Raw genomic sequence first — 13050 nt, forward strand, 5'->3', positions numbered from 1 at the left:
ATTTATCAAAATATATTTTTTTCTCTATTCAATTGATTATGGTTAGATAAACTTATTTAGCTCTTGCTTGTGATATTTTTATTAAAATTTTAGAAGAATAACAATCATAATAATTAGTTTGTTGTTAATTATTTTATCAATTGAAGACATATAAATTATTTTCTCAACATTTGGTTGTATGTTAGTAGATAAATTAGTAGTTGGGTGATTTTGATAATTTTTAAAAGTTGAGGGCATAAAATCATATTTAAAAAAGATTTTTCAAAAGTCTAAAAATAAAAAATTTTCAAAAAGATATGGTCAAACACAACTCCAACTTCATCTTCAACTCTAATTTTAACTCTGAAAAAAAGTAATATTCATGGTCAAATGACTACTTAGAATATAAGTGCATCACACCGCCCCCAACAAAAAAAGAAAAAAAAGTAGTGAAGCAAAAACTGATCCTTAATCCTCTAGGTAAAAATTTCATCCTTCACCCAGCGGTAGATAATATAATTATAAATATAAAATATTTATTTTTACATAAAAATAACGATTTTGTATGTCTCATAATTTTAAATATAAATTCGCTAAGAAAAAATGAACAAATAATTTATAGAGAAGAACATAAGTAAAATTAGAGATCAAACTTCTCTCTATTTCTCTCTCTCTCAACGTACCAAGTTGATTTATTCTTTATTTCCCTTTCACCTACGCCCATCATGAACAAGACATCAACAATTAAAAAAAACCTTATCTTATCATCCAACATATTGATAACAATAATTCAGTATCAACATGGATTATGATACAGTGGCTATTCACCCTTAATCGGAGGTCGAAAGTTCAATTTTGAGTATAGAGAAAACTTTGTTGGGAGCGCTGCCATCTTAATGGACCTTGCAATACGCGATCCGGATTAGTTGGGACTCCAAAACGGGCATCAAACACCGAATGAGAAACCAAAAAAAGATAACAATAATTGAGTAAGATCAAGAATATTAAAATTTTCCTCATTTCACACTTTCATCTTCATAATTCAACATAAAGAAAAAGTAAATTAAAGTTAAAATAAGGAAGTGAGTAACAAACAATTTTTTTGGAAGTATAAAAAAGTTTGTAGAATTTCACAAAACACAACTTTAAGGGATAAATGAGTAAAATTAAATTCTTATTTACAATATCTTAATAGATATATAAAGAACGGGATCGTTGAAGTAACTAAAAAAGTTGTTGCAACGTGATTAATTAGGTCATAGTTCAAGTCGTGAAAATACTTTATATGCAACCAATATAAGATTACATGAACCGTTGTGATTCGATTCTTCTCCAAATTAAACCCGCAATATAGCACAGAGAAAGTGAACAACTAATATAGAATGTACTTAGAGCCCGTTTGAATAGGATTAAAATCTGGTCAAACCAGCTTTTAATCTCTTTTTTAGTTTTTTAGGTGTTTGTGAAATTAAAAAGTGATTAAAAAAAGCTAAAACTAATTTTTTTCTTAAAAAGCAAAAAGTGAGAAGTTGAGTACTCAGTTTTTTGCTTTTGTGGATTAAAATTCTTTTAGATTTGATCAAAATATTTACCTTTTTTATCTCTTTTATTTTTCTTCAACTCTAACAATATCTTGAATTTGTAGTCCTTAAATACATATATTTCCTTTCTTTTTCTATTGGCATTTTGCTTCATCTCTTCCTTTCCTTTTATTTTTTTTTATCTTTCTTCTTTGTTTTCACCAAATCCATCGTTATATTAAAGTTTTGCTCAAAAAATTTACTTTAAAATTAAAGATTATAAATAATTTAACTTATTTTTTAAGGATATTTAAATTATTTTAACACCAAAAACGTACTTAACATTACTTATTTATCAAATACATCAATAATTTTTTTTAATTACTTAAGCTAAACGGGCGGTTACTAATAAAATATCCACCCATCATTTTCTCACTTTCTTTTCATACTCCATTTATTTGGATACATAAAGGAGTACCAAGAAGAAAGAAAAAAAAATCAGATTGATCAAAATGGAAGAAGTGAGTAACAAACAGATCATACTTAAGAATTATGTAAGTGGATTCCCTAAAGAATCAGATATGGAATTGAAAATCAACTCAATTAAACTGAAAGTAGCAGAAAATTCCAATAGTGTTTTGGTGAAAAATATTTATTTATCATGTGATCCTTACATGAGACCTCGTATGACGAAAACTGAAGGCAGTTATACTGAATCTTTTACTCCTGGCTCTGTAAGTCTAATATTCCTCTCTTTTTTTTACGCCCTCTATTTCAAGATTGATTGTTTTTTGATATTTGAATGTGTAAAACTAATGTTTACTTAAAAGTTTAGGTGACACTTTTTGATTTGACACGATATTTGAGAAAACAAGAAGAATTTTGAAATATAGCGTAAGATATAAATATTAATTAATGAATGTTATATTAATAAAATATCTTTGAAACTTATATGTTGGTTGATGATGGTGATTGTAACGGTCTCTATTTTCATTTTCACGAGGTAGGGGTAATGTCTGTGTACATTTTATGCTAGGCCTATAGATGGAATTACATTGGGTATGTTATTGTTAGTCGATGAAATGATGACTAATGGTGGCAGTTGTGGGAGGCTTTGGCTGATGGTGGTGGTTGTAGATAGTAGTAAGTGGTGATAGTGACCAACAATAGTGGCGTTTAATGGTGGAGGTTGATAGTGGTGAATGATGATGTCAACTAATAATTAAAGTGGTTGATAGTGATAACTACAGGTAGTCAGATAAGGGTTCAATATTCAAAGAAAACTAAGTCAAAGGGGGTTCAACACCTACTATAACCACATAAAAAATAATTTTAATCATGTATAAATAGTATATTTTTCCATCGAAGGGGGTTCGCAAGAACCCCCTAAAGAGGGATGGCTCCGCCTCTGCCGGTAGTGGTGACTAATTAATGGAGGTGGTTGATGGTGGTGATTGTTGATAGCGATTGGTGGTTATTGTGGTAATGGTTGCCTGTGATGATGATTATAAACGATGGCTAGTGGTAGTTACTATTTGATAATGGTGAATCATGGTGGCAACTGATAATTAAAGTGGATGATAGTGATAACTAATAGTAGTGGTGACTAATAGCGGTGGTTGGAGATATGTAGCGGTGGCTGGTGGTGGTGATTGTTGTTAATGATTTTTGTGATTGCCGTGGTAGTGGTTGATTGTGGTGATGATTATAAATGGTGGCTAGTGGTAGTGACTATTTGATAACAGTGGTGTTGGTTGAAGATGGTGGTTGTGGAGGGTGGTAGCTGATAGTGAAGGGTGGCATCGATGATAGTGGTAGTTGATAATATGAAAGTCATGGCGATTAGCGGAGAGAGTGAATGGAGTTGAAGTGAAATATCATCTTTGCAACAATACTTGAATGCATAACAACTTAATGACATTAAAACTTTGTTATAGATCTTCAAATATTCGTTGACGATGTTGTTTCATATAAGGACAACAGTTCTAGTTAACGATGCAGTTTTAACAAGAAGGATCAATGTTCAGTTAGTTGATGGTAGATATCGATGTTTATTACTGTCCGTTTCTACAACTTTTACATGAATGGCAATTGATTCCTTTCTAGCTTTTGTTTCTGACTATGATTCTCTACTATTATAACTTGTCAAACGATTATTTTGTAGCTTATTGTGGGGCTTGGAGTGGCTAAAGTTGTGGATTCAGCTCATCCAAATTTCAAGAAAGACGATTTAGTTTGGGGAATGACTGGATGGGAAGAGTATAGCATCATTACAGCTCCGGAGACTCTCTTTAAAATTCATAATACAGATGTACCTCTTTCCTATTATACCGGAATCCTAGGTAAGTCATTTTGTCAAAGAACATTAGTACCCCAGTTTCCACTTATGGGATTACGCTGAGTATGTTGTTGTTGTTGTTCCGTTTCCTATAATTCTGAGAAAGTTCATTGCTTCTTGTTAGAATTGCCACGCGCTTTAATATGATATCAGAGTCAAACACAACAGCGTTCTTGGTTTATCCATTATTAGACGTCCATGCTATATTGTCCGCGCAAGATATGTCTTTCTTTAACACCATATCTCCAAAAAAAATAAAGTCTCCAATCATTGATGGAATTGATCCTTTTGCTTTTCAAAATATGTTATACGTAAAAGATTCAAGGTTTCTCTTTGTAAGATCGATTTTCCTTGTCGTAGTTCATATTCATATTTAAGCTGGAAAAAATCTTCTTTCTCTTTTCATTGTAGAAACAGACTGAAGACATATAAAGGTCTATGTTTATCACAAATTTGCACTTTCTTGGTTGAAAACAGTTTTCTGATATCCCTTATTGATTATTTTTCACTCGTCAGACCGAGAACTATAAAATGTTTAGTGTTAAAACAATAGAAAGATAACCAATGTAATTGTGTATTTTCTTAGGGATGCCTGGAATAACAGCTTATGGAGGTTTTTATGAGCTGTGCTCACCAAAGAAAGGAGAAACTGTGTATGTTTCTGCTGCATCTGGTGCTGTTGGCCAGCTCGTTGGACAATTCGCTAAGCTATGTGGTTGCTATGTTGTTGGAAGTGCTGGAAGCAAAGAAAAAGTGAGTTCTCTTCATACAACATTCTTAACCACGACGGTTGATCTGTTTAATGTGATTGATTTCAAAGCTTGTTTGGATCTTGATGATATTTGTGTTAACTGATGTCAAACCGACTTTTGCTGCCCCATCATGCCTCGTAACAGGGGAAGTTCTTTTTCCATTAGTAGTCATCTGCTATGTTGCTCAGACTCTTCGAAAATGTCATCGGGTGGTGTCGGATCCTTCAAAACTAGTGCTTTTTAGGAGGATCCGACATGGGTTCGGCAGCATTTTTGGCGGGTCCGAGCAACTTAGGTCATCTGTATTTTAGTTTTAAGAGGTGTTGTGGCTTAGTAAATGCATGACCTGTAGTGTATTTTCAAGAACATCATTTCCCAAATGAGACGTTTGAGATCCGATATCATGTTTAATTTTAATGTGGTATAAGAGACTGTCACACAATTCAACATGATTTTGTAGCAGACAGAAGTTCTAGCTTCAAATCTCACTACCACAAGAAGAAATAAGTAAGAAGTATTTCCATGTGTTTAGCTCAAGAAGAAAAAAATCAAGTGGACCTGAGAGGATGTTGAGATCCGATATCATGTTTAATTTTAATGTGGTATAAGAGACTGTCACACAATTCAACATGATTTTGGAGCAGACAGAAGTTCTAGCTTCAAATCTCACTACCACAAGAAGAAATAAGTAAGAAGTATTTCCATGTGTTTAGCTCAAGAAGAAAAAAATCAAGTGGACCTGAGAGGATGTTGAGACTATCATAAGAAAAAAAAAAAAAGGGCAGCATGGTGCACTAAAGCTCCCGCTATGCGCAGGGTCCGGGGAAGGGCCCCACTACAAGAGTGTATTGTACGCAACCTTACCTAGCATATAACTAAGAAATTAAAAGTATGCCCTCTCTACCGCATGAAACTTTTAAATGAGATGGTTACACAGTTCAACATCATGAATAAAGTCTTAGTGTCTACCGCATGAAACTTTTAAATGAGATGGTTACATAGTTCAACATCATGAATAAAGTCTTAGTGTCTCGATAGCTAGAAACTCGAGTTGGTTCTTAAAGATAACTTTCTGGCAATTTGTCACTAAATTAAAGGAAAATAAGAACCACTTTGTGAACTATGTAGACTCTTTAGCCAACCATAAGTGTCAATAACTATCGCGTATAACAAATGAGAAATATTTGTTTCATTTGCTCGTTTGATCTATTTCGACAGTGTATGATATTTCTTGAAGGCTGTTAATACTACTGTTGGTTAATATTAAGGTAAGATGATGATGATATAAGTCTAGGCGGGGAGTACTACTTCTGGTTGATCTCATTGTTTTTCGTCATTTTTTAGGTGGAACTGTTGAAGAACAAGTTTGGTTTTGATGATGCATTTAACTATAAGGAGGAACAAGATTTAACTGCAGCTTTGAAAAGGTAAGTTTTATGTTCTTTTTTCTCTTTTGCTATTGACTCAGACTACGGAAAGAAACTCATTTTGCGTCGCAAGATGGAGTAACTAACAAAAGCCTCGGTTTTTAAATGAAAAATACATGTCCTAAAATTAAGCGTTAAAACAAATGGCGTTTTTTTCTTGATTAGAAGATAGAACTTACACCTTACTCCTCAACATTTTTCATGGAATCCTTAGTTTTTTTGGTGTTATTATTTTGTCTACAATCACGGGCGGAGCTAGAGTACACTTTATGAGTTCAGCCGAACACAGTAGCTTGGTTCAAACCTGTGTTCGTCTGAAGAAATCCAATGAATATGTACAAACTATTAATTTAGAACGTAGTATCTTAAAAGAACTAGAATTTCCGACTCATAGGTTTGAAATCTTGACTCCGCCTCTGTGTTCCATAAGAGAGACTTTAGACTTATATCATGTCTGAATTCAATCAGGTACTTCCCCGATGGAATCGATATTTACTTTGAGAACGTTGGAGGAAAGATGCTTGACGCGGTTCTTCTCAACATGCGAATCCATGGACGAATTGCAGTATGTGGGCTGATCTCACAATACAACCTCGAGCAAAATGAAGGAGTCCACAACTTGTTCTGCCTCATCTCAAAACGACTCCGCATGCAAGGATTTTTGGCTTTCGATTACTATCCCCTTTACCAGAAATTTGTCGACATGGTTACTCCACATATAAAAGAAGGGAAGGTGAAATATGTGGAAGACATAGCTGAAGGAATTGAAAGTGCACCGGGTGCTCTAGTCGGCCTCTTCTCTGGTCGTAATGTTGGTAAACAACTGGTGCGTGTTGCTCATGAATAAACTTATTGAGTGTGTTTGGTACGATGGAAGTTATTTCATCGCGTAACTAAATACCAGCAAATGACTTTCACATATGTTACTATCAAGTATGTTGAGTTTGTACTGCAGACCAAAAGTTGTTTTGAGTTTTGTGATTAGTAAACTCTGTGTTGCAATAAATTTTGTGTTTTGCAAATATGTTTGCTTAAATGTTAGTTGTAACATCTGAGATTTGTGTGCTGCTAATTTTGAATGGCAAAAAGTCATGAAGAGGGTGGATTCCTCAGCAGCAGAGTAACAACAACAACAACAAACCCAGTGTATTCCCACCTAGTGGGGTCTGGGGGGTAAGATGTATGCAGTCCATACCTCTACCTTTAAAGAAGTAGAAAGGTTGTTTCCGATAGACTCCCGGCTCAAGGCACGAGATACCACACAAACACATAGTAAAGCACAGAAGCAGATTACATAACATAAATACGGCATCCATAAGTAATATAAAACAGAGGAAAGCAGAGGGAAGCACACAGATTCGTAATAAAACATGGAACACGGAATCATAACAGGAATAAAACCCCCACCAAGTAATTCCCTACACTAGCGACCCAAACTGGCGCTAGTCCTCTTGCCTAATTCGCGTCCTCCAGACCTTCCTATCTAGGGTCATATCCTCGGTGAGCTGTAACTGCTCCATGTCCCGCCTAATCACCTCACCCCAGCAGCAGAGTAAGATTCTTAAAATTAATTTCTTCTAGGACCCATCCTATCACGAAGATCGATAGTGTTTCCACTTATCCTTCAGTGTGACTCGAACCTCAATCGGTAGAGCCGTAAAGATGCTTAACCACTTGAGCAAGCCCCACTTGTAAGTAGCAGAGTAAGATGAAAAGGTGGCTGAAGAAGAACTTAGTCTTGATGCAAATGATAACAACATATTTTAGTGTGATCCCAAGTGGTGTCTAAAATAGATGAGATAGCATTCAGTTCCCCAAATTATGGCCAAAGTTACTACGACACATTCTAACTTCGCTGGGATCCTACTACCTCCGAACTTAATTTTAGTGGATTTTTGTCACTCTTTTGTACTGATGTGACACCTTTATGACATAATAGGGCCCACGTCAAAGATGTCATGTCAGTTTAAAAGATCGACAAAAAGTGTCACGTCAACTAAAAGGGATGACAAAAATACACTAAAATTGAGTTCAGGAGATAATAGAACTCTATGAAGTTGGAGTGTGTCGTATCAAAATTGGTCATATTTTAGAGGGTTACTCAAAATAGACCTTTGTTGGAGAGATTTATTATCACAAGATATTTCTGAACATGTGGTGCAACATTGAAAATTTGACAAATACAAGAAGTTTTTCGTTTCTTTTCTATATTATAGAAGAGCTGGTTTCGACCAACGTTTGTTATTTACCATTTTATTCTTAATTGCTTCGTAATTTATTATATTATTTTTAATTAATTATTATAAGTCATTTATATATTAGAATTAATAATATTTTTTATTATATTACATCTAATTAATTATTATAAGTTATTTATCTATTAGAATTAATAATATTTAATTAAAAAAGTAGATATTTATGACGTTTGTTTCAGCTGCTTTAACCGTGATTTTACTATATCATCCCTAATTAATTATTATAAGTCATTTATATATTAAAAAATTAATAATATTTAATTAAAGAAATAGATGACATGTCTGCCTATATTAACCCTAATTGTTCAGTGATTTATTGTATTACCCCTGATTAACTATTATAAGTCATTTATATATTAAAATTAATTAATTATTAGAAGTCATTTATATATTAGAATTAATAATATTTAATTAAAAAGAGATATTTATGACGTTTGTTTCAACTGTTTTAACCGTGATTTTACTATATCATTCCTAATTAATTATTATAAGTCATTTATGCATTAAAAATTAATAATATTTAATTAAAAAACCAGCTGCTTCGTCATTTACTATATTATCTCTGATTGCTCCGTGATTTACTATATTACCCCTAATTAATTATTATAAGTCATTTATATATTAGAATTAATACTATTTTTTATTATATTATCCCTAATTAATTATTATAAGTCATTTATATATTAGAATTAATAATATTTAATTAAATAAATAGATATTTATGATATTTGTTTCAGCTGCTTTAATCGTGATTTTACTCTATCGTCCCTAATTAATTATTATAAGTCATTTATATATTAGAATTAATAATATTTAATTAAATAAATAGATATTTATGATACTTGTTTCAGCTGCTTTAATCGTGATTTTACTCTATCATCTCTAATTAATTATTATAAGTCATTTATGTATTAAAATATTAATAATATTTAATTCAAAAAAATAGATGACATGTCTGCCTATGGTTTCGGCAAGCGCTTCATCAATTACTATATTACCCCTAATTGCTTCATGAATTACTATATTACCCCTAATTATTTATTATAAGTCATTTATATATTAGAATTAATAATATTTTTTTTACTATATTACTCCTAATTGATTATTATCAGTCATTTGGTTTCGACCACTGCTTCATCATTTACTATTTTACCCCTAATTGCTCCATAATTTACTATATTACCCCTTATTAATTATAATAAGTCATTGATATATTAGCATTAATAATATTTTTTATTAGATTACCCCTAATTAATTATTATAAGTCATTTATATATTAGAATTAATAATAGTTAAATAAAAAATAGATATTTATGATGTTTGTTTTAGCTGTTTTAACCGTGATTTTACTATATCATTCCTAATTAATTATTATAAGTCATTTATTTATTAAAAAAATAATAATATTTAATTAACAAATAAATGACATATCTGCCTATATTACCCCTAATTGCTCCATGATTTACTATATTATCCTTAATTATTTATTATAAGTCATTTATATATTAGAATTAATAATATTTTCTTACTATATTACCCTTAATTAATTATTATAAGTAATTTATATATTAGAATTAATAATATTTAATTTTAAAAATAGATATTTGTGACTTTTGTTTCAGTTGCTTTAACCGTGATTTTACTATATCATCTCTAATTAATTATTATAAGTCATTTATTTATTAAAAAATTAATAATATTTAATTAAAAAATAGATGACGTGTCTGCCTATATTACCTCTAACTGCTTCGTGATTTACTATATTACCCCTAATTAATTATTATAAGTCATTTATATATTAGAATTAATAATATATTTTTTACTATATTATCCCTAATTAATTACTATAATTCATTTATATATTAGAATTAATAATATTTAATTAAATCAGTGCACATTTATGTTTATATCTCATCAACATCGAATTTTAATGTTAAAAATATTTATAGTGTTGGGCCCGTGCTGACACGGGCTATACACCTCTAATAAAGTAAGAGAGGACGGTCAAAAATACATCTAAACTATTACTTTTTTGCAAGTAATGTTATATCTCAACTATTAATTGTTCTGTTTTCTGATTTAAATTATCACCATATATGAATTGAAACAAACTTAGTCGGGTAGATGGCGATAGTTCAAATAAAAAAAGGAAATATTTCATAGTTGATTTTAGTCAGCTTCGGCCTTTGTGATGAAAGGATAGTTCAGTGCACTAAAACTCATGCAATACGCAAGGTCCGGGGAAGAGCTCCACCACAAGAGTGTAGTGTACGCAGTCTTACCCTGCATTCTTACTAGAGACTGTTTTCAAGATTTGAACTGTGATCTCTTAATCACATAACAATAACTTCATCAATTACTCCAAAACTTTCCTTCCCAATATTTGTGATAAGAAAAGAAAATAACAGATGGCTAAACTATGAAGAACCCCAAATTTTACTGATTAGATTGAAAGATGCTGTAAAGTTGTTGGCTTGTTGTGATGCCAAAATTGGCCAAACAAATCAACATTTTATTTGAAAGAACCTTTTGATTGAGGGTCCAAATACCACTTTACACTTTACAGTATTAAGAACCACACAAGATGCATGCATATGACCAAGTGGTACTCCCCTCATCCCCCGGGAAAACTCTACTTTAGGTGAGATAAGAGTTAAAGGAATCTTTTATAGCCTTATACCGTCTCAAATCACTTGATATGTTTATGTTTTGTATAATTTTTAAAGAGAAAATAATAAAAAGTGTAAATTAATTAATATGACTGTTATTTACTTAGGTCTCATTTATTTTCACTTAATAGATATTTGAATCTGAATGATTCGGACTTCAGATCATTAAGTGCATTTGTTTTTCATTAAGATTTTGGCTCTTAATAGATCTGAATAGGTCGTAATCATTCAGATCTGAAATTAAGTCTTATTATCATTAAGAGGTATTACTGTGTTTGATAATATTCATCACCAAATATTCATCACCACTCTATTCATAATCATCAGTCACCACCATTAACCATCCCTGCCACCACTATCATTGTCAACCTAAGTTGCTTGAACTCTCCAAAATTGTTGTCACACCCGTGTAGGATCTTTCAAAAATATACTATTTTTGAAGGATCCAACACGCACCCATTGACATTTTTGAAGAGTCCGAGCAACTTAATTGTCAACCACCACCTAACCACCAACCACCTCCACCATCGCAGCCACCATTCACAAGCATAATTGCTACTAACCACTATTTTCAGCTGCTACCATATGTATCACCTCCATTATTTTAATTATATCCGCCGGTATCAGCACCGTCAACGCCAACACCACCACCACCATCAACCACTATCGGCTAATCCCAATTACTAACCAATTCATCTATCACAACTAGCGTCAGCACTAACTTTCACTAACACATCATCAGCATCCACGCATTCTTCAGCCACCACCATTGTCACCATTGTCGCTACCTCTATCACTGCTTCAACCACCATCATCGCTACATTATATCTCTACTAATAATCATCTCCACCATCAAAGCTAACAACATCTTCAACTACCACCAACACATCATCAACCATCGTACATTCGTTTTTAAGCTATCACAATCAACACCTCCAACTACTAATATCAACCAACTTCATATCACTACCACCACTACTATCAATCGTCACCATAATAACAATCTCTACAATACCAAACATCTCTACCATCACAATTATCACCACCAATATTACTAATTACTAACATCAATCATTATCACCACCACCGCCATTACAAACCATCTTCATTATCACTAGCAAATATAAATATTTTTCTCAATCAAATAATAATTCTATTATATTAAATAAAATATTTTTTCTAATATATAATTATTGTTAATTTGAATTGTATTTTTTATTATATATGTAAATAAATAAATTTTGCACATTCAGATGTTGAAAAAACAAATAATCTTAACCATTCAATTTGCAGATCTGAAGACAACATTTTAATCATTCAAATATGCATTCAGATCAGACGTCTGAATCGTAATAAAAACAAATGGGGTCTTAATCTTGATTACATGAATATTATTAAATTAATGTAGAAATTAATTACTAAGGATATAGCTGAAAATAGTGATTAATTATCTGTTGATCTTTTAAACATGCTAGTAATTTTAAGACAATATTTTAACGAACGTGTCAACTAGTTTGAGACGAATGGAGTATTTTATTTTTTCACTCTACGCTATCTAGGTAACTCAAACTCACAATCTAAGGGTTGAAAAGTGAAAGATGTTTATCATTAGAAAAACTCTCTCGTCCTTCCCCAAATAGTACAAAGGTCAAAGTAAGGGTGTTTTCAGATTGTTTTAGACAATTTTTTCTTGACATGAGAATTTATTACGAACAACTTCTGTACCTCTATGGTAGGGATAAAAAATCTGCAATATTCTATCCTCCTCGAACCCTCGCTTATAATATAATAAGTGAATATATTGTTATTGCTAGGCGTTGTAATTGTACAACATAGACATAGAAAATATAGAAAATGTTAAAACAAAAACTAAATAACAAAATTTATTACTAAAAGCATAGTAGTAAAATTCATACTCCTCTATTAAAGATAACCAAAAACATGGTAAAAATTAGTAAATCATGGTCATGTTAAATAAAGTCCGCATTCCAAGAAGTGTAATGCAGACAGCCTACCCAACACAACTGCGATTGATTTCATAACTCTAACTCAGACAGCCTACCCAACACAGTTGCGATTGATTTCATAACTCTAACTCGTGACCTGTAAA

General features: G+C 31.8%; 1 protein-coding gene across 1 annotated transcript; it reads left to right on the forward strand.

The window, feature by feature from the left end:
- Window positions 1–1658: 1658 nt before the first annotated feature.
- Window positions 1659–7038, forward strand: LOC107850744 (2-alkenal reductase (NADP(+)-dependent)). The gene is made up of 5 exons (XM_016695483.2): window positions 1659–2233; window positions 3664–3841; window positions 4424–4590; window positions 5934–6016; window positions 6485–7038. The coding sequence occupies exons 1-5, from the start codon at window positions 2012–2014 to the stop codon at window positions 6861–6863; spliced, it is 1029 nt and encodes a 342-aa protein (XP_016550969.1). The 5' UTR covers window positions 1659–2011; the 3' UTR covers window positions 6864–7038.
- The last annotated feature ends 6012 nt before the right edge of the window (window positions 7039–13050 follow it).

This window comes from Capsicum annuum, chromosome 12 (assembly GCF_002878395.1).
Source record: "Capsicum annuum cultivar UCD-10X-F1 chromosome 12, UCD10Xv1.1, whole genome shotgun sequence".
Lineage (NCBI taxonomy): Eukaryota > Viridiplantae > Streptophyta > Magnoliopsida > Solanales > Solanaceae > Capsicum > Capsicum annuum.